The following is a 21,915-nucleotide window of genomic DNA, read 5'->3' on the forward strand; positions in this document are numbered from 1 at the left end:
ACTAGTTCCAGGAGGGGCAGGCAGGAAGAGGCAGGGTGCTCTGCCGTGATCAGATGGCAGCCCAGCTGCCAAGGGCACAACAGGAGGGGAGTGCTCAGCAGAGGTTGCGCAGGATCCAAGCTGCTGAGACAAAGTTCCCTTTGGGCAGTGCGCGGCTGCAAGGAAGCGGGTGTCTGCTGCCTTCGTCAAGGGCGGGATGCTGTTGCAGAGGCAGAGACCACAACTGGCATAGGTGCAGCCAACTGCACGCCCAGCCCTTCATGATGGGAAGGGGCTCTAGGGGAAGGAAGTGCTTTAGGACGGGGAAACACCACCCATCGAGAGGGAATTTTTAGCAAAAGAATGTTGTGAAGTCTTTCCTTCCAGGAGCTCAGAAATAAGTCCTGCCTCCCCTCCTGATGCAAAATAATGTGAAGAGCAACACTTTCCATGATTTTGCAGCAGGACGGGAGACAGGACTAATTTCTGAGCTCTTGGAAGGAAAGACTTCACAACATCCTTAGCCGAAAATACAATTCCCCCTCGATGGGCAGTATTTTTCCCGTGTTTTGTTTCCCCCACCCCATCCCTTCTCCTTTCGTGTTGTGACTTTTTAGAGCGCAATCCTATGGATGTTTAGACAGAAAAAAAAGTCCAGCTCTCAGTATTCCCCAGCCAGCTTGAGGAACAGCTGACGGGGGAACGAGGGAGTTGCAGGACTTTTTTCTGTGTAAACATGCATAAGATTGTGCCCTTAGAAAATAAGCCTGAGGGCAGGGATTATTTTATTATAAATCTTTGTAAGGCGCTCTGGGAGCTATTTTTGGCTGAAGAGTGGGATAAAAATGCTGTCAATAAAGAAATACAATAAATTTGCCGAAGCTGCAGAAAAAGGCAGGGAAGAGATCCATACTGGATTAAGCTGTATTTAGGATGTACCTGCTATTGTCCAGTGAACAGTAGAAGGTCCAGCGGGTTACCCTGCCCCACCCTCTCAGTATTTATTTTCATTTTGGGCTGAACACCAGCAAACGGGGGTGAAATAATACAAAATATGATCCCACGTTTCCTGAGAAAGACAAACTGAGCAGAAACAGGAAGTTCTTCCGAGAGGGGAGGGGGCGTTCTTTAATAAGACCCATTCCATTTCCTGGACAATCTATAGAATCGGGCACTTCCTGCGCATAAACATCCCAAACCACAACTCAACTTTCCCCTGCCCCCTCGCCACCCCCCCATCAGCGCCCCTGTGTTCCACAAGGCACAGCCCCCGCTCATGCAGTCCGCGGCGCCTCCCGGTTTTGATGGCAGGGCTGGCATACCTGCTTGGAAATCAGTTGCTGCAAGGGGTTCGTGCGCACATTCTGCCAGCCCGCTGGCCTCAGGCCTCCTTGCTCCTGCTGCTGTCAGAAGGGGAGGGATGGCTCCCTCTGCCCCAGAATCTCTTTCTCTCCTACAGTGTCAAAGGCCTCACCCCACGGATTTTAGCCACACCGAGCGTGAAGAGAAAGAGGGAAGGGGGCCACTTCCTTGAGTAGCACTGGCCCCAGATCAAGAGCTGGCTGCAGCTCCCCGTCCCCCTGCTGTAAAGGCCACAGATGCAAGACACCGGGAACCCAGGAGGAGTCCCTGGCCTTGCATGCGAAGGAGGGATGCCTCCTTGGGACAGTGGGTAACAATGGGGCTGCCCTCTTTTTCCAGTACCACCAGCAGCCCCCCAATTGCCCACACTGCTGAGCTCATTCAAGCCTTTTGCCTGAGGATGGGAAGCGCTGTCCTCGCAGCGAGTGCCAAGCCCCGCCCCGTCCTCTGTGGCTCACGGCAGCTGCCAGCGTCACAAGCCCCGCCACCCCATTTCCTCAGGCTACCACCTCTCCCCCACAGGCAAATGCACCTGGCAGCAGCAACAGAGGAGAGCGTGGCCCTGCAAGCAGCGTGGGCGTGAGGCGAGTGGAAGGGGCCAATGCCAGCTGCAGGGTGGGACTCTGCCGTCGCTGCCCTGGGCGGAGGAGGGCTTCCTCTCTGGAGCGGAGGCAGCACCTGCTGCCCAGGCACCGGAGGCAGGGGGGCCTGACGGCACCTGGCCTGCAGGAACGGGGAGCGAGCATGGCAGGAGGAGAGGGGCGCAGCCTTCTGGCACTGCCAACTGCCTTGCCACGAGGAGGCTCTGAGTGGCTCCCCAGGCTGGAGACAAACGGAGGCTGTGTCCGGGGCGGGGGCAGGCCACAGTCCAGTCCTTCTGCACAGCTCGGGCTGAGCAAGTCAGTGGTGGGTCTGAAGCGAAGCCTCCAGGGAGAGACCCACAATCCGGAGGTCCCAGCCGGGCACCCATCTCAGCGGAGTGGCAGGACCGCGCACTCAGACCCTTTTGGCCCACTCAAGAGTAGCACCGCCCAGACCCAGCACCACTCCTTGGCTCTAGGCTCCATCTGCCTGGGTTGTGTGCCGGGCGTATGCCTCTTCAAACATCTCCCGGCATGGGATGGCGGCACCCAGGCGGGCGCAGATGAGGAAGGAGCCAGCCATCTTGCGGTGCAGTGAGTAGCTCTCCTCCGGCGGGGGGCTCAGTCGGTGCTTCAGCATCACAGGGATGAGGCCCTGGATGCTTCGGGTCACGCTCTGGGCACTGAAGTCGAAGGGGCCTGCCGTGGAGAAGGCCTCCCCCAGGATCATCACCGCATCGACGTGCGCCTCCTCGAACACCTGGGGGAAGCAGGGGAGTCAGCCCCACCCCCTGCTCCGCTCCCTGAAGGGCCTCCCGGACGGGGGAGATCAGGCATGGCCAATGTATGCCAGCCGCAAGGGGCATGCCCTGGGCCATTGCCCTGGGCCCCCGAGAAGCCATGGCAGCTCCTCCTCCCTTCCATGCCCCTGCCCCACAAACTCTCCCCTCGCTCTGACAACTCAGCGCTCTGGCACAGCACCGTCCTTCCGCGGCGGGAGCAGCGGGGCCCAGCCGTTCCTGCCGCCACACAATCCACGGAAACTGCATCCAAGCCGCTGCAAGCAGTCAGCAGCTGGGTCAAATCCAGCCACCAGGGGACGGTCCCTTGCCGTCCGGTTGTTCATCCAGAGGCAAAAGCAGCCTCTGGAGGAAACAGCCCTTGTGGCAACGGGGCTGGCCAACAGGCTGCCGGAGGGAGGCTCTCGGGGGGCATGGGCCTTGCCCTTGGAAGCTCTCACAAGGGGCCAGGGGGTGGCAAACAGCACAAATGCAGACCTCCTCTGCTCAGCCACCGTCCTTCACTCTGCAGAACTGACCTGCCTTACAGCCTTCTTCTGCAGACTGGCCAGATTACATACCTGAAGCATGCTGAACACGAAGGCAAAATCGTCCTCCTCTTATAACTATTATCAAGTCTTTGCTGGCTGCAGTTAAATGTGGTCCCAACAAGGAGGGACACCGGATGCCACCAGGCAGCACTGCACTATCTAGCTAGGCCTGCAATGGGGCGGGGGGGGGGGGGGAGGTGGGCCTTGTGGAAGATTCCCCGCTCTCGCACAAGCAGACTGCTCCAGTCGTGGGGGTGGAGGTGCTGTCATTGCTGCAGCTGCTGGGAAGGGATGGCCTGCTGCGAGCTTGTGGTGCTAGATGTCCACAAAGAGCCTCCAAATAATGTTTAATGTACAAACGCCGCATGCCAGGGAGGGCGCCAGGGCCAGCGGGGGGAGTGGCTGGAGGGGGACGTCTCCCCAGTCTTGCGTTTGCAGCCTCAGGCCTGGGAAACTGCCATCTACCCTCAGCAGAAGCCGTGCCCTTGAGGAATAACCTCAGATCCCACCCCCCTCCCCACGACAAGCACGTGCTGCTGTGAGTGTGTGGTAGGGGGGACACCTTGAAAGGCCCTGGGAAGGTTTAAGCAGCCATGACTTCTGTAAGCCACCCCAGGGAATTCTAAGTTTGTGAAGGTGCTGAGAAGGACATTAGATTTTTGGCCTACAACTCCCATCAGCCCCAGCCAGCATAGCTAATGGTGAGGCATGATGGGAGTTGTAGGCCAAAACATCTGGAGGGCCACACCTGTCCCACCCTTGAATTGCAAAGAAAAAGTGACAGTTAAACCACTTCAAGGGGGGAGTTCCAACAGCTTTGCCGGGAGGGTGGTGAGTGAGGCCCCGCTCCCTCCTCCCCTGGCTCGCTTCCTCTCCAGGTCCTGCAGCTCCCCCAGGCCGCCTCAGTGCCAGCCCACAGCCCTTGGCCTGCCAGAGCCTCTGCCCAGCAGCCCCATAGTTCGGGGCTCACCTTGCACTCACCTTGGTCTCGAATCCCGTCATGAACTTGAGGTCTTTGGATTTCTGGAGCACTTTGGCCCGGTCGCCATCAGCAGCAGCTCTCACCACCTGGCAGCACCACGAAAGGATCCGATGATGTGGTGAGGCTTGTCTGGATACTGGGGGTTGCGCCCCCCCGCCCTGCTCCAATCCCCAGGCAATGACCGATGCTTAACTCACTGCTGCGGCCCCCCCTGCAAATCCCCTTCCCTGCATTCACAAGCTCCCTCCCCAGCACCACACTCTGCGGATGGTCTGAAGCCGAGCGCACAGAGCCCCTGCCCAGCCCTTTAGACCTTCTGCTGGGCGGCGAGGGTGGGAGCTGGTCGGGGTGGCAGTGCTGGGGGCGGGGCCAGCGAGTGCAGGCAGGGGCCCTCCCCGCCGCCCCTGAGTCCACAAATGGGTGGAGCCTGGTGAGTTCTGCGCAGCTGAACCGCCTGCATGCACATGCCTGGATTCTGGCACCCACGAGGCCACGCTCGCTGCCAGGCCCCTCCCCCCATGCTGGCTGCTCCCAGCACTTGCCTCGATGTAATGGTCAGTGAACTCCTTGCTGAAGTCTCGACTGGCCCCGAAGTCCAGCAGGGTGACCTGGAAGGGTCACAGCATTAGATGGGCTGCTGGCATAGCTGGGCTCCAGCAGCAAGGAGGGGTCCTGGCCTCCCCCCCCCCCCCCGGAATCCAGCGATTCCCCCGCCCCACCTTGTGTCTCTCAGCATCATAGAAAAAATTAGACCAGTTTGGATCAGTTTGCATGAAGCGGAATTCGAAGAGCTCCCGGAGGCAAAGGCGGAGGATGTGTGAGCAGATCTGGGGGGGGGGGGGAGGGAAAAACATCAGCCAGCATTTAAGTTCCCTTTGCTGAGTAAGTGACGAGCCTTCTGCAGAGAGGCGGCAGCAGCGGGGGCGGGGGGTCCCAGAGGGCTGGAACGCGCATATCGCCCTGAACATCGAGGTTCCCGCTTTGTTTAAAGCTCAGGCCATTCCCCTTGGCAGAGAGCTCTCCCCCGGAGCGTCTCCACCTGGCCCATGACAATGGACTCCCCAAGCAGCGGCAGCCGCGCCGCAACCTGCCCCTCACCTCGTTGCGGAGCTCCTGGCCAAGCACCTGGCACTGGTCCAGCGGGATGCCGCCCACCAGCTCCATCGACAAGACCCTCCTGGTGGACAGCTCATCAAACACCTCCGGCACCTCAAAGAACGGGTCTCCTTCCAGGAGCTGCCTGGGGAAAGCGGGCCGCTGGGTAGCACTGGTGCGGAGGCTGCCGTGAAGCATGCAACATGCCCCAAGGCTACAAGTCCCCTGGCTGGACACGCACGGACGCAGCCGCCCCCCGCCCGGCCCCCTCCAGAGGTGCTGGACTGCAACTCCCGCAACAGAGGTGGTCGTCCAGCACCTTGGGAGGGGGCCAGGCTGGAGACCGCTTCCCTCAACTCAGCACTTCTCCCTGGGCCTTCGCGCCTCCTGCCCGGCCCCAAGGGGCACCGCCCTGCCTCCGCCCAGACATGGCCGTGCCAGGGGTGGCAACCCACCAGGCGACTCTGCAGCCTGCCGCGGGGCAGAATGCGGGGCAGTGAAGGGGCAAGGCTCTGGGTGCTGACCACAGGGAGGGTGGGGGGAGAACTGGCCTGGGTACGTTTCCCTGTTGTGCTTTTGGGCCAACTGCCAGAAAGGCATGTCAGCGTGGAAGGTTTTTCTCTGCAGCCGTTTCTTCCGAGCGCCACATTGTAGGTGAACTGGTAGCTCTTGTGCTGGGCCCTGTCCCTGGTAATGCCAAAGCACAGGGGGCGGGGGACCCCCCCCAGATCCCTCCCGCTACCAGAATGTTTGGTTTGCGCTGTGGGCCCAAGGGGTTCCTGGACCACACCTTGAGGGGGAACGCAGGAAAGACAGCCCCGGGGAGCTCTGCACTGGGCAGGGGTCACTCCTGGCTACCTGAACCTCCGGGCGCAGCCGGCTTCCCGCTGGTAGTCGCACTCCCACTCCAGCTCTTTCTGCAGCACCTGCAGGGTGTTGTCTGCAAAGAGGCCTACGAAGAGGGAATGAAGAGCAGCAGGAGCAGGAGCATCAGGAGGGGGCACGGCAGAGCGACGTGGGTGCTGCACGCCCCAGATGCACCACAGGGGAGCTCCAGACCCTGGGCCTCCTCGCCCCGCCTGCACCCCACCCCCACCCCCACCCCCACACACTGGGCTCACAATCCTCCTTGAGCCCTCGTCCCACAGCCCCTCCGCCTCCCTGTCCCCACGCCCCGGCCCTCGTCGTTTGCTTCCGACATCCAGCTCCCCACCAACCCCAACCCCCAGCCACCTTCCCCATCCCAGGCCTTCGCTCGCCCCACTTGGCCAGCATGCCCTCCGCCGCCCACGGCCAGAAGGCTCTCAAGCCACGCGGCAGCCTGTTCCGTTCGCCCCATGTGGATGCCGGGAGGCCTAGGCAGTGCCCAGTGCCAGCCTGAGCAGTTACCATGGGGCAGCTCCCCCCCGCAATTACCCCTTACACATGACCCCAGTTCTAACAGCAGCTAGAAGGCCAAGGCATGGCAGGATGTGCTACACCCCCCCCCCCCCGCTTGCACCCCAGACATCACCTTCTGGAAGCATCACACTCATCTTGAGCACCGAGAGGAGGTTGTCCACGTCGCTCCGGATACTCTGAGCGATGCCAGGGTACTGTGGGGGAAGGCAGAGAAGCGGTCGAGACCGCAGGAGGGCGCCACCAGCCCTGGAGCCAGTGCCTCTGGCCACAGAGCCTGGCATCCTGTCTCGCACGTGCTGTAGCGAGCGCGCACCCCGGCTGACACCCGTGCAGGCCCGCCCCACTCCTCTGCAGCCAAACGTTACCTGGATCTTCATCGCCACCTCCGTCCCATCCTTCAGCACCCCGAGGTGCACCTGGCCGATGGAGGCAGCTGCAAAGGGCGTTTCCTCGAAGGAGGACACTTTACCCCGCCAGTTGGTGCCCAGCTCTTCAACCAGGACCCCCTGGAAGGTCAGAAGCAGAAGCCTCGCACTAGGCAGAGGGCAGCACAAGCATGTGGGGGAGCCGTCCTGGGCTAGGCAGAGCAAGGCCCACGCGGAGGGCGCCTAGTGGCGGCACCCCGGCGGAGACCCCTCCTCGGACGTATTCCAGGGCCCACCGCTTCCCAGCGCCTCGGTCCTCTGCGCTTCCCTCCCTCCTCCTTGACCCACAACTGAGCATGTGCCCAGTCAACCGAATTGGCCAAAGGGCTCCTGGGGCCGCTCTCCTTGCTCGGCAGCCTGGAGGACCCACTCAGTGGCCCCCGTGCCCACTCCTGCCATGGCCCAAGCCGAGACCAAGGGCGGCTCCCGCGGCCACCTCTCCCGCCAGCAGCGCACCGTCATCTGAGAGGGTGGCATGAAGTCTGCACTCTGGCGGACGCGCTCAAAGATCTGCTGCAGCTGGGGGCTGATGAAGCTGTTGTCTGTGGGGAAAAGGGTTAGTGGGGAGCCGTCCGCCAACACTGCCCCACTCTACGAGCCGCAGGGCAACCGCCTCCAAAAGGTGGCAGGATGACCTGGGGGCTTCAGGAAAACCGGTTTTTAAGAATCTAATTAAGTGACGGGAAGGGGCCTCTCTGCTTTCCCTGGACACAGGCTCTCGGGACGTTTACTGTGGGAGAGATGAAGGGGAACAGCCGCCCCTCTGAATGCCCTGCTTGAAAGGCATCTGACAGAGAGACGCTCAGCGGGACAGGACCTTTGCTCTGTGCCGGCATGGCAACAGCCTTCCAGGCCAAATGGGCTCAGGTGCGGAGCCTTCCAGAATCACAGCCATGTCCGGCCTAGATCCCCAGCCAAGGCAGTTCCAGCAGGCCCCTGCAGGTGACTAGGGATGGCCACGGGGGAGAGGCGTCCCTGCCCATACCTTGAATGCTAAGCATCTGGCCGATCTTGAGGGCCGCCCCACGCATCTTGCAGAGGGTGTCGACGATCCGCTCTGCATTGGCCTCCGACAGGAAGGGACTGGATTCCAGCAGGGAGCTGCCACCTGCAGAGAAGGTGCGGTGGGGAGGAAGGGAGAGAGCGCCTGAAGCAAGGTGGCCAGCCCTTGCCAGCCCCTCAGCTCTCTCCGGCAGAGTGCCCATCACCACTCAGAGCCTCCAGCCATGCCCTGGGAAGACCTGGGGGCAGGAAGAGGCAGGTGTCTTGGCCACGGATGTCAGCATTCCCTGCCCTGCCCAGGGGGCTTGATCTCTATGCCGGCGGGTAAGGCAAGGCTAATGGGGTGGAGGGAGCACGCAAAATGGCTAGCAGAGGGCTGATGGCAAGGGAGGGCAGAGTGCAGGCTGGGGAGCGCCAGGCAACAGTCCTGCGGGAAGGACCAACTGCCCCGCCAGGGCGAGCCAGAAGACGAGGCAGGCGGATGCCACCTGCCCTCCGAACTGCCCGCTGCAGCTCCGCCTCACCATGTCTGGAGCAATCAGAGCTCACGTGGCACAGCAGCTGGAGTGCTGGCCAGGGCTGGGAGCCTCAGGCTCAAGTCCCCACTTGGCCACGAGGCCCCCGGGTGACCTTGGCCCAGGCACTCCCTCATCACCTAGCCCACCTCACAGGGTTGTCGTGAGGACAAAACAAGAGGGGAGTCACGTGCGCCACCCTGTGCCCCTTTTTACCTCAATTCTTACTAGGCAACTCTAGGGGATACAATACTTACTAGGGGATACAATGCAATAAACAAACAAAGAAAGCTGCCTTTCCTCATTGTATCTGGGGGGGGGGGGGGTTTAAGTTGACCAGTTTTAAAATTCTATTTTTTCAACCTTCCCTCTCTGACTCCTCACAGATTGATTTCTTTTAATATTTTCACTTTTAAATTGTAAGGGGTTTAAAGGAATTACTGTGCTCTATGAATGACATGAGGTGCTTTGGGGGATCAGGATGAAAACCGAAACAAAACTAAGTCATGGGCTGGCGAGATGGGCTGGCGCTGCCCCAGCTCTGGGTGCTCTTCCTGCACCACCACAAGCGCCCTCTTTCCCCGGCCAGCTAGCGCTTGGACCTCTCCTCCGTTCGAAAGCCAGGAAGAAAGCTGGGCACAGCAAGCACCCCTCCCCCCACCGCCCCGGAAATCTTTGGAGAGACAACCACTTGCCGCCCAGCCCAGGACACCCACGCAAGCCAGTGCAGGCGAGCGCAAGAGAGGGCGGCAGCGCCTTTCCCCTGCACCTTTCTTACCCTTGGGCCTTTGCTCTCCGTTCAGGGAGTTCCTTGCCACTTCCACCAAGGCGCCAAGTCCCAGACCCACGGCCAACCCTGGAAAGACAAGGCAGTGCGAGGGGGCGGCTCTTTGGGCCCTGCCGAACCGTCTAGTTCAGGAGGCCAAACCAGCAGGTCTGGCGAGTAAGATGAATTTACGCAGCAGCTGGGAACCAGGAGGTATTAACTGCACCCCCACAATGACATGGTGCCTGTGCATATATCTACACTACAAACCTAAAACCAGGTCAGCATTAGCAGAAAAAACAATCAGGATTGTTCCAGTGTTGTAAGCAGTATATCCATGTCCAGCCATGAATTCGCAGCATGTCCCAGCCTATCATTCCCAAGGCTTCTTGTTATAGTTTACTTACTTGCTTGCCTTAAAAAAGCATTTAGTTTCTAGAGACAGGGCCTTCCCAGAAGTTAGCTTTTGAAGGAGGAAAGACGGTCTTCCAGGCCCCTTGCAGCAGCTGCACCACTTTGCAACATTCCCTGACCAGCCCCTCAGCAGTCAGCATCTCTGTAAACATTCTGCAACATCACAGCAGCTGAACCAACGACTGAAAGGCTTGTGCACAAAAGGCAATATCCAGTTTGCAACCATATGCAATCCCAGCATCTCAGTGTTGACCCAAACAACTGGCTCATAGGCAGTCACAGCAAACATTAACTTTCAGCCTGGCAACCTCCCACCCACACACACACCCTCAGCCATACATGCTACAGCCTAGTGCAGGGGTGTGGAACCCCAGGCCCAAAGGCTTAATCGGACGCTTCATAGTTCCCCAGAAGCCCACGCCCCCTTCCCTGGCCCCACCTTTCCCCCCAGCCAACAGTCATTTGGTCATATCCCCACCCTTTTGTGCAGTCCCCGGCCGCCCATTCTAAAGGCTCCTAAGACTTGGCTACTGGCAGGAAGAGCTTCAAGCTAAAGTGCAGCAGCATCTGGGGGGTTTTGGCCGTGTCCCTTTTGGCCGTGTCCCTTTCACCCCACCCACCACTGGAATGTGGCCAGTGAGAGTGTTTCCAAAATGGAATTTGGCCCTGGGCCTGAAAGCGGTCCTGCCCCTCTGGCCTAGTGGACCTTACCTCCGAAATTTGCAAGCCGTCCAACTCGTGTCACTGGCACTTTCCGCTCTCGGGCTCTCTCGCTAAGCTGAGGAACCAAGCAGAAATAAAACAAGCAGAAAGTAGGGCCAGCCAGATGCTGGGGAGAAAGAGAGATGGCTCAGCCCTTTCAGGCTCACTTGTGAGCTTCCCCAGAGACATCACATAGGAACATAAGAAGAGCCCTGAGGCTGGATCAGACCAAGGTCCATCTAGTCAGGCATTCTGTTCACACAGTGGCCAACCAGCTGCCCACGGGAAACCCATGAGCAGGGCATGAGCGCAACAGCATCCTCCCGCCCATGTTCTCCAGCAACTGGTGTACATGAGCATACTGCCTCTGATCCTGGAGGTAGCACACAGCCATCAGGACTAGTAGCCACCGATAGTCTTCTCCTCCAGGAATTTGTCCAACCCCCTTTTAAAGCCATCCAACTTGGTGGCCATCACTACATGTCATGGTCGCAAATTCCATAGTTTAAACATACGCTGTTTGAAGAAGGACTTCCTTTGATCTGTCTTGAAGGTGATTGGTGGGAGATTCATGGCATAACCCCAGTGGGTTCTAGTATGATGACAGAGGGAGAAAAATGCCTCCCACTCCACGTTCTCCACACCAGGCATAATTCTGTGCACATCTATTTGCCCAGCAGGACAATGCAGAACCACCTTGGCCAGATCCAACCAGATCGTTGTTTCATTCACAAGCAGGGCTGAAAAGTCTCTCAAGTAATGACCTGAAATAGTTTACCAGCCCTGCTCCATAGCAACCATTACTGCTGATACTTGTGCATACATCTTTGTTGTTGGTCCCAGCCACACGTGGGCAACCCAGCACCTTTGGGCATCTGCTTCCCACCCTACTATTCTATGAGGGGGTTGGACTCGATGCTCTTATAGGCCCCTTCCCACCCTACTATGCTACGATTCCTGCCCCTGCCAAACAGCTGTTTGGTGGGAACACAATTGGGGGGGGGAGAGGCTGCGGAGAGAGTCACCCCCATGTGCTGCTTCCCCATTTATCTCACCAGCACCTGCGGAACTGTTCCGGGCCATTCCAGTAAGTACTGGAAAGGAGGTACAATGGGATCTCAGCACTCATCCCTGCGCACTGAGATGGGGGGCAGCGGGGAGAGGAGTGAGACTGTCTTAGAAAAAGGTGTGTGTTTGTACATGAGGGACGGAGCGAGTGTGGGGAAGCTGTGCTAATAAGACTGTTGCTGAGTACTAACTGGTTTCTGAGCACGCGTAGCGTATTTTCTTTGTTCTCCAACTTCCAGTCTGAATACATGCATCCTGTTTCTTTTATTTGGGAGACACAGTTTTGTCTCTCTCTCCCATGGCTGTGATGTGCTTTAATAAATTTCTGACTGTTCAACCTGACCTGCCTTGGTTATTTCCTTAACAATTTGATGCCGTGACTCAGATCCCAAACTCTGAGGAGAATCGAACCAATTTGGACCGTCGTTCACTGAACATCCCAGAATCGCACACCAAGGTAAGAGATCTTTTGAACTCTCTAAGTCTGGGACTCAGTGTGGGGCTGCTTGTGGACAATTCTGCCTTGGCTGATGGTTGATGATTTACTGCCTTTAAAGAGACAGTAATTTAAGCACTTGGTAAAGTTTTGTTTTGGTTTTTTTGTTTGTTTTGGGGGTCACAGAGGTCTATGGGATATGGCGTCAGGTGAATGGGAGTTGTCTTGTGTAAATTGAGGGAAAAAATTGAAAAAGAGTTGCCTAGTAAGAATTGAGGTAAAAAGGAGCAGGGGAAATTACAGTCGCTGGAACCTTGTGAGAGTGAGTTTTCCTTCTTCCCTCCATGGTATGAGCCAGCCGACAAGGCACAGACCTCCTGATTAAATAATTCCTGAATGAAAGGAGATTGCAGTGAGTGACCCAACTTTTCCTTCACTCCCTGCCATGGTATGAGCTCCCTAGACCGTGGGTTACTGATTGTGCCTCCAATTCAGTGGGAGTCGGTCTCTGACTGTACCTCGGAATTTGATCTCATTCTTGCAACCTGTGGAGACCTCCTGACTGTTTTCCTGTGTGCTCCTGTGTGAATTGAGGATGGGGTCGGATTCTTCCAAAGAAATTCTGCAGCCTCAAAAGGAACGCCTTCAATGTACACGTACAAGAATTATGGACTGAAGACTTGCAAGTTTTGGACAAATGGAACTTCAGGCGTCCAAACAATTTCCCTTGGTTGGGACTTTTGATTTGGACAGAATCGTGCATTTAAAGGGAGCCTTGGAATCTTGAGGTCCACGGTGGCACAGCGTCAATGAGAATGCATTCTTTGATTGGTATGTTGAGACATAAAAAAAAAAAGTCACCTAAGTCCCAGGGAGTGGAGTCTTATGGACTCCAAAGAAAAACTGAAAGACCAGGTCAAATTTTGAAACATCAGAAAAGCCACAGAAATTTAGAGAAACAGTGATCACTTGTTAAAATCCTAACTGGGCTAGCACAAACCAACTCATGAGAATTATTTTGCCCCAAGAAGTGCACATTGGATTAGAGGAACAAGCAAATTGGCCAAATCAAGAACCAGCTGATCTTAATACTTTAAACCAAGCGTGCAGAAAAATATTCTAGCATTGCTGCCATTTTTTTTGTAGTCAAAGTTGAGCATAAGAAAAATAAGTGTCCCCACTGGCCTGGCCAGCTAATAGAAACACTTCACATATCCCCCTCCTCCTCAAAACATCTAAGACAGCCGAGAGGTTTGTAACTCCATCAACACCCATTTCTTTCTATTGACCAGAGACCTTTTGTGTAAACTTAGTTGCACTATCTTTGCTCCCTGAAATATTCCTGAGCCACTTCCCTGGTCTTCCGAAGCTGAATCTGCTTCCACTGCTCCAAAACAAGCACTGTTCTAAAACAACTTGGGCTTCCTGATTATTCCATTCACTCTCTTTTATGGAAAAATTATTGAGCTCTTAGTGTGTTTGCCTAAAAGCACAGAAATAAGAACTGACTAGTAACGTATTACAGTACTTTCCTTGATTCTGCTGCTGCTGCCCTCCTTCTTCAAGTCTCTGAAAATATTGTGTTAAGTTTTCCTTTAACTCTTTGTGTACCTCACTCAGTAGCAGCTCTTCTACTTAAAGCACAGAACTGTATTCCTGCTCAAGTGGCAGAACTTTTTGCCCTCACTTGGGCCACTGCCTTATTCCTTTCAGCAATAAGCCAGTCTCCCATGGCAACTTTTGAAGATGTTGCACAACTCCAGAATCAGGCCCAAATGTTGAAAAAGAAAAGTGGAGATTGGCTGGTTGCTCTCAGTACAATGACCATTTGTGGCGCTCCCCGGACAGCCGCCTGGTAGCGCCCATGGTCTGTCTTCCCCGCCTTGTAGTAGCAGATAAGAAGGGTAGAGTCAATTGAGTCAAACCCCTAAGGGCTGAAGGTGCCACAATGATTTAGATCAAGCAAGTGGCATAAATGTGAATGTGTTTAATGTCCACAGTAACTTCATTTTTTGTTTTTGCTTTTAGAGAAAATGTCTTTATATCTGTATTTCTGGCTATTGTTCTTGCCATGTGAGTGTGATCTTTTTACTCCTCTTAGTCATCAAATGCCTGTCCTTTGGGTCTGCTGGACAGATTGTCCTATATGCCACCTGAAAGCTACAACAGCAGCTTCTCCTGTGTAAAAATCAAGATACAATGACTGTGTGTGGCTGGCAATAGAGAGTGAGTGTTGGCTGAGGACCGTCTGTATGGTCATGTATTGGTTAATGTGTTTGAACATGTATTGTAGCTTAAGCCCAACCTTCTGTGTATGCCAGTAAATGTTACTTTACAAAGAAGAAAATGCAAACTAAACTGAATGTTTGTTGAGAGATGCTGCATGTGCTAGAATGATGCTGTTGAAATGAGATTTTAAAGTGGTCTAAAGAAGTATAAACTTTTATTGAAAGTCACTGGTGAGATATATTTGTACAATGACGTAACAGTGGATTTGAAATCCCATCGTTGTGTTAGTTATTGTTATTTTCTTGCTTTGTCTTTTTGCTTTGTATGTAGCCTAGCAAGCTTAATGGTGTTAGATATGTTATAATTGTTTAATAAACAACTGCATATAGAATCTGTGAGAAATCAACGGAAGAGTATATTAGATTTAGCGTCAGAAAAATAGCAAGCAGTCAGGTGTGAATTTGCCCAGAATCATATGCAATAATTATGTAGTAATCAATAGCAAAAGTATGCAGATTTGCCAGAAAGTTGGCAATTTTCATGATTAAGAGTTTGTTCTTATAGCTGTATTCACGTACAGTGAAAGCCACCCTTTTTGCTACTAACAAAAGCTAAAACAATGCACCATAATTGCTCTTCACACTGTGTACCTTCTAACTGATAAGGACCGCTTCTTTCTGTACTGTGAAAAACTTATTTTGCTGCCAAAAGAGAAAGGCCTTGATGAAGGGGGGCCAGCAGTGTGTGTATTTTCTGACAGTTTTCTAACTCAGTGCGACTTGCTCTATAAAATCCTGAGTGAATTAGCCTGTTATCTGTCTTGTCTGAGAGAAAGAAGGTGCACCATCTGCTCAGGTAACCAGCCCCAAAGAAAGTTAAGAGATGTGTAAGCTTTCTTTTAACATACAAATAGATTTCATTAAGATGAAGAAACGTTGTTCGTTTAAATATATATTAGCAGTTGTGTGTACAAAGCTCTGCAAATTCAACAGCATTTCCAGTGCCCCTAAAACACCCAGCCAGCAGGGCTGGCAGAAAAAAAAAGGAGTCTTAAAGAACAAATTAGCCAAAATCTGTGCTGGAACTGGACTTCAATGGCGTGATGCTCTAACTTTGGCCCTGCTGAGCATGTGTTCCACTTTGCACTGACAGAGTGGACTCAGTCCCCATGAGACCCTTATGGGAAGACCCATGAGACTCCTGTCTTCAGCACCTGTTAAAGAACATCTTACTAACTTGCATTTAAGGGATGAGACTGTGTTGAACTATTGCCAAGCGTTAATGAAGTGTGTGGAGGCGTTCAAGACGAGGCTGGACAGCCATCTGTCAGGGATGCTCTGATTTGGATTCCTGCATTGAGCAGGAGGTTGGACTCGATGGTCTTGTAGGCCCCTTCCAACCCTACTAGTCTAGGATTCTATGTGTGAAGGCTTTCCATTCACAGGTTAAAGAAGCTTCCAGACGTTCCTACAATACAGTGTCACAACCTGTAGCCTAGAGATTGAGTCTACATCAAAGTCCATCAGAAGAAGTCTTCCCTTCAGCCTTACTGGAAAAGACTTCATCAGGTGCTGTTGACCACCCACGCCACCGTGAAGCTGCAAAAACAGCCTCCCGGGATCCCCACATCCCACTGCAAGGAAGTGTTGCCCCTAGAGACAACGCACCCCAGAACCAGACAACACCAAATGTGCCCTAACACAAAGCTCATCAGCCCTTTGAGTCATTTTGGACCCGAAAGAGAAGAACATCTCTGGCTGCCCTCATGGGACTGGCTTGTTGCCCTTTTTCCTGCCATCGTGTGAGATCTTCTTAGGCTTTTGGCACTTTGGCCTCCTTGGGCTTACAAAATAGCCACCTCTAAGAAACCTGTAGCGACCCAAGCACTTGCTGGCGAGGTGAGCATAAGCCTAGCAGTGAGCCCAGCTCCTGTAGTGAAGAGAGAGTTGTCTCAGCATCCACCAGAGGCGCATTCTCGTGATGTGGCCCACCTGCATCCTGCTGCTGCTTAGCATCTTTTGTGGCCTGAAAGCAGAGGCCCCTCTCCTGAAAGTAGTGAGCCAGATTCAAGTGAACTTAAATGTATCCAACTGCTAGATCCGCAGCCATGTGCCAGTCCATGCCCACAGAAGCACACCAATGATCCAAATCCCACTAAATCAGACTGAAGTGATTTAAACCCTATTAACTAGATTCATCAGAAACAGCCACCTAGCAAGATGTACAATGCAATAAGCATAATTGTTGTTTATATTGTTTTGTTCCATGTGATTATTGCCTCAATTAAATGTTGTATCAAATTCCTTACTAAAAGTATACATAAAGCTGAACTGCACCAAATCGCCAGTACAATGCAACGAGAAATGTGAAAAAGAAGAGAAAGAGAGAGATAAAGAGATTGAACAATTGATAATAATACAAGCATAGATGGTGAGCCTAAAAGGCTCAAATGGGGGATTGTGAAGGTAGGCCTGACTAGGCCTTGTAAGTAGTTTGGTTCAAGCAACCACCCAAGGTGCCTGATGGGATTGAGGGAGTGTATCTGACCACGAGAGGGTAATTGTAACTTGCTCATAAGCAAGAAATTCCTATCCAACAAAGTAACTCATCCTTAAAGATAAGAAGGCTGCTGTGCTGATAAGACCGTTGCTGAGTACCAATTGGTTTCTGAGCATGCGTAGTGTATTTTCGTTGTTCTCCAACTTTCAGTCTGAATAAATGCACCATTTTCTTTTGGGAGGGGAGAGATACAGTTTTGTCTGTCTCTCCCATGGCCATGATGTGCTTTACTAAATTTCTGACTGTTCAACCTATCCTACCTTGGATATTTCCTTAACACTTCCCAAAGATCCTGGTGGGATAATATTGCCCAAGATGCCCACTTCTCTCCTGCAAGAGACAGCTGTTAAGAACATCAGAAGAGCAACGCTGCATCAGGCCAAAGGTCCATCTAGTCCAGCATTCTGTTCACACAGTGGCCAACCAGCTGCCCACAGGAGACCCACAAGCAGGACACGAGCGCAACAGCAACCTCCCTGCAATAGCTCTCACCTTCTGTCTCATTTTGCCCAAGCTCTCCTGGTCTTTCTTTGGCCGATGTTCCCTCGCTTTCTGGATGTCCTCGATCGTAAGGCCTCTAAGTGATGCAGCCTGATGGATCAGATGGGGATGCCCCAAAATGGGGTGCCTTGAGATCCTGGCTCCCCCTGCGATGATGGGAAGGAACTGGGTCCCCAAAGGACCAACTGACCATCCTGAAGGACTGGTGGTGTGGCAAGGATTTGCTCCCCATAACCAAGATCTTCCCTGGTATGACACATGGCCATGCTGTCCTTGGAGAGATGCTGGAGGCTCCCTGGCTTCCTGCAGAAAGAAGAAAGCCACCAGCTGTTCTTTGGCTCTGTGTGTGGCCCAAATGCCAGTTCCAGCAGCATCACCAGTCCCAGCACTATCTCCAGCAGCCAAGAACCAGGACTACCCCCATGGCAGACACCTCTCAGCCACAAGCCTCTAACGCATTCTGAAGCGCCAGGAGAGAAAAAACTCTGGGGTGGAAGAGAGGGAAGGGGACAGAATCACGGGGAGAAAATTTTTGTGAACTACCCAGAGGCCATTGGCTGCTGGGTGGTAAAGACATGTAATAAATAAATAAACAAACAGTATGTTTGGAATATGCATGGGGAAAATGTGAGCGCTCATACTAGAAGAACATGAGAGCCCTGCTGGATCAGACCAAGGGTCCATCTAGTCCAGCATTCTGTTCACACAGTGGCCAACCAGTTGTTGGATGGGAACCCACAAGCAGGGCGTGAGCACAACAGCGCCCTCCCACCCATGTTCCCCAGCAACTGGTGTACATAGGCATACAGCCTCTGGAACTGGAGGCAGCACATCGCCATCAGGACTAGGAGCCATTGATAGCCTTTTCCTCCAGGAATTTGTCCACTCCCCTTTTAAAGCCATCCAAATTGGTGGCCATCACCGCATCCTGTGGTAACGAATAGTTTGACTATCTGCTGTGTGAATAAGTACATCCTTTGATCTGTCCTGAATCTCCCACCAATCAGCTTCATGGGGTGACCCCACTGGGTTCTTGTATTATGAGAGAGGGAGAAAAATGTCTATCTCCATTCTCCACACCAGGCATAATTTTGTAGACCTCTATCATGTCTCCCTTTACTCTCTTTTTTCCAAGCTAGAGAATCCCAGCTGATTTAACCTTCCCTTATAGGGGAGTTGCTCCAATCCCTTAATCATTTCAGGACGCAATCCTATGGGGATAGGCCGCCTCCTCTGAACACGTTCCCTCCATACTTCTCCTGCCCTGCATGTGCGGCTAGACAGCTGATTTTGGCTGTCTAGTTGTGGGAAGGCGGAACGGGGGGAAGAGGCTGCTGGACGACACATAGGATGTGTTGTACCAGCATTTCCGCCTTCCAGTGCAGCAGGGGCCAAGGTAAGTTCCCAGAAAACCAGATATCCTATGGCTGTCTAGCCACTGACTAGCGGCCTTAGGATTGCTCCCTTAGTTGCCCTTTTCTGCAGTTTTTCCAGCTCTACAATATCTTTTTTTTAGGTGGGGTGACCCAAGGATGCCTCCATTTTCTGCTTCTTGGGTCTTTAAAAGACATGATGCAACGGGGGAAACGAAGCCTGGCTTTCTGCTAGAATGTTCCCTTCTTGCCTCGAGCTTGCACTGAGCTTCACCATCAGCTCAAGCACCTCACAAGAAATACAAGGTACATACAGTAAATTATTATAATGGCCCATCTATTACCAGTGGAGGTACTATGCATGCATGCTGGTGTTGCACCAGGCTCTGCATTGCACAGCATTTTTTGCACAGCTACTACAAGGAAGTTTGCACTGGGCTCTCCAGGGACCTGGAATGTTTGGGCAGCCATGGGCACATCACTCTCCCCAACCCCTCAGTTCCCCATCTGTGCAATGGGAGTAACAGTGACCTCCCCAGGCTGCTTTAAGAGACTATGCAGTACAGAACAAATGAAAGCACTCTGCAAATGCAGACTGTGGTTTAACTGGTAAGTAGTGGAATTTCTATTAAGGCTGCCACTGGTAATCAGTTTGCTTGGTTGATTCATCTCTGGGAGATTTCTTTTTATCAGCAAGGCCAAGAGTAAAGCGCAGACTCCTTCCTTAAAAGTTATTTTAGCTTGGCCGACGGTCCTTGTGTGTCTACTCCACACCACTCCAGCATCCACTGCATAAGGGGCGGTTCAGAAATACTTTGAATGAATGAATGCGCGTGCACCTGCGAGCCAAGGCCGCATCCACCTGCACCTTCCAAGGGTGACGCGGGCACCGTCAGCGCGCATGTCGCGCAAGGGCGCCGTGCACACGTTCATGCCCACACCGGCGGCGCCCCTTCAGAGGGCTTCCGCGCGCCGGAGCGGAGGCCGGATTCTGGCCCTGATCCTGCAGGGATGCCGTTGCGGGGCGCCCCGGCGCCAGCCCTCCCGCATGCCCGCTCCCCTCCCGCGGCGGAGACTCACCCTCCTCCTCCTCGCGCTGCGGCCGGCGGCGGGGCGGCGGGGCCCCGCGGGCCGTGCGCGCACGGGGCGGCCCCCCCACGCCCCCAGCCCCAGCCCCCAGCGCATCGCGGCCTCGCGAGGGAGCGGCTGGGGCGGGCGCCGGGCGGCCGGCCGGCAGTGAGGCCGCAGCGCCCCAGGGAGCGGGGCTCGCGACGAGGCCGCCGTCGCCAGGCCCGCGCGGGGAGGGGCGGGGAGGCAGCCGGCTCGCGGGTCCCGCGCCGCGCCGCCTGCCCGGCGCCGACTTCCGGCTGCGCCCGCCCCGCCCCGCCCCGCCCCGCCCCGCCGGACGCGCACAGGAGGCGCCCAATCAGCGGCGCGGCGCCTCTCGGCCGGGGGAGAAGCGGGCGCGCGCCGGCCCCGCCCAGGCGCGGCGCGCTGCCCGGCGGCGCTCCGGGGGCGGGCGCGGGCTGCGCGAGAGCTCCGCCGCCGAGGGGCGGCCGCTCCCCTGGCGCGCCCGCGGCGCCTCTGCCGCCCCGAGCGCCCGGCGCGTCGCTCCAGGCCCCGCGGGCGGCCGCCGCGGAGGCGAGGCGGGCCGGGCCGGGCCGGGGAGCGCGGCGAGGCCTCGGCCGCCAGCGGGCCCGCCCGGCGCCGCCCGCAGCCCCGGCCCGGCACGCCGCCCGGGCTCGTGGCCACGCGGCCGCGTCGTGCGCGGGCCGGAGCGGGCGGCGGAGGGCCGCGGGGCGCCGCGTTGGAGTGCCCGCGGCCCGGCGCGGCGGCAAGGGCCGGGCCCCGCTGGCTCCGACGCGGCCTGCTGGCGTCCCGCCGCCAGGAGCGCTGGGAAGGCGGCTGCTGCCGGCCGAGCAGGCGCGTCCTTCGGGGCGCGGCGCCTTCCCGGCCTGCCTCACCGCGGCGTCTGCGGAGCGGCGCCCGCCGAGCCGCGGACCAGCGTCGGAAGGGCGCAGCAGCCGGCCAGGCCGGCGACGGGCCGAGCAGCCCGCGTGCGCGTCTTGCGGCTGCGCAGAGCTCGAAACGCGTGCGGCGGGAAATGCTCGGGGCGGTGATTCCGGAATACGTATGGAACCTGTGACGAATAATGCAAGGCAGCCTGCATGTGTTGCTGCTTTGTTGCTATATGATTGTTACCTTGCGTTTCTTAAATAACGTACTTCATTTTTTAAAGAAAGATGTCCTGCCGCCCATCTGCTCTGGCGTCCTCCTCCTCCAAGTGGTCTTGAATCACATTTCCTGTCATTCCCAAGCTAATCTGAAATGACGTAGCTGTAGCGAGGAAAATCCTGTTTGCATGCGAAGGAGCCTGAAGAAGAACAAACAGGCTGCCTTGGGCAGGAAAGGCTGAGGCGATGAATGCAGGGCAGATGGACAATATCCGATGGGGCTGGCGGACAGAATCACGAGCGGCTACCAGTGACTCAGGAAGAAGCCAATGGCTTAATCTCTGTGGTGTTTAGCAAGAGATGGGAGATTTTCCCAGCCCACAATTCCTGTCTATGACATACGGTTTGAATAAAGACATGAGCCTGGATTGCAGGTATCAGCACTCCGTGAGTCAGGCCCTCAAATCCCAAGATCAGCCTAAAAGCTCTTGAGATTATGGACGAGATGTTAATTGCATTCCTAAAATGTTCTTCTAGGAGATGTGAAGCATGGTTAGATGAATCAAAACGCTGCTGCTGAACGCATATGGATTGTGCCCCCAGTGTGCTAGGTGCTGTACAGTGCCCCAGAGTGATGTGGTCTCTACACAGAGCGTTTGCAGCACTGTCATCTGGGGACATCCTGCCACTGCTGTGGGTTGAGGAGCAAGATGATACCGTGGGTCGGAGCAGGAGAGACTGTGAGAGCAGGCCCTGGGTTCTTGTCTGCAGCTCTGGGGTGGCAGTGGGAGAGAGGAGGGAACCAGGGCTCTGGAGGCAGTGTAGCTCAGCAGAAGAGCACATGCTATGCATGCAATAGGCCCTAGGTTCAATCCTCGCCATCTCCAGGTGAACCATGCTCAGGTTGCAGCAGGGCTAGGAAACGTCTCCTCTGCCTAATATAAGATGCTGGAGAGCAGCTGCTAGATGGATTGATGGACTGACTCCACTTAAGGCAGCATTATATGTGCACATGCAGTCT

The 21,915-nt window shown here is 55.2% G+C and overlaps 1 protein-coding gene across 1 annotated transcript; it reads right to left on the reverse strand.

Annotated features, from left to right (window-relative positions):
- Positions 1-854: 854 nt before the first annotated feature.
- Positions 855-21,791, reverse strand: LOC146337412 (uncharacterized). The gene is made up of 16 exons (XM_084814440.1): positions 21,297-21,791; positions 20,973-21,094; positions 19,801-20,860; positions 17,339-17,650; positions 10,564-10,630; positions 9,451-9,528; positions 8,141-8,263; positions 7,612-7,697; positions 7,096-7,236; positions 6,843-6,924; positions 6,188-6,281; positions 5,333-5,474; positions 4,954-5,061; positions 4,777-4,842; positions 4,234-4,320; positions 855-2,682 (listed from the first exon to the last, which is right to left on the reverse strand). Exons 1-16 carry the CDS (start codon positions 21,789-21,791, stop codon positions 2,398-2,400), a joined length of 3,348 nt encoding a protein of 1,115 aa, XP_084670566.1. The 3' UTR covers positions 855-2,397.
- Positions 21,792-21,915: the final 124 nt, after the last annotated feature.

This window comes from Heloderma suspectum, chromosome 10 (genome assembly GCF_057233095.1).
Source record: "Heloderma suspectum isolate Gila_16-S chromosome 10, 16-S_ref, whole genome shotgun sequence".
Lineage (NCBI taxonomy): Eukaryota > Metazoa > Chordata > Lepidosauria > Squamata > Helodermatidae > Heloderma > Heloderma suspectum.

What these genes read in the sequence shown, in the direction of transcription:
- LOC146337412 (XM_084814440.1), bottom strand. Translation starts at nt 21,791, where the DNA reads ATGGTTCACCTGGAGATGGCGAGGATTGAACCTAGGGCCTATTGCATG. An exon ending in CTCATGTCTTTATTCAAACC is followed by an intron (nt 21,095 to 21,296) that starts GTATGTCATAGA and finishes GTTCTTCTTCAG; the next exon opens with GCTCCTTCGCATGCAAACAG. An exon ending in CCAGATGCTTAGCATTCAAG is followed by an intron (nt 7,698 to 8,140) that starts GTATGGGCAGGG and finishes TTTTCCCCACAG; the next exon opens with ACAACAGCTTCATCAGCCCC.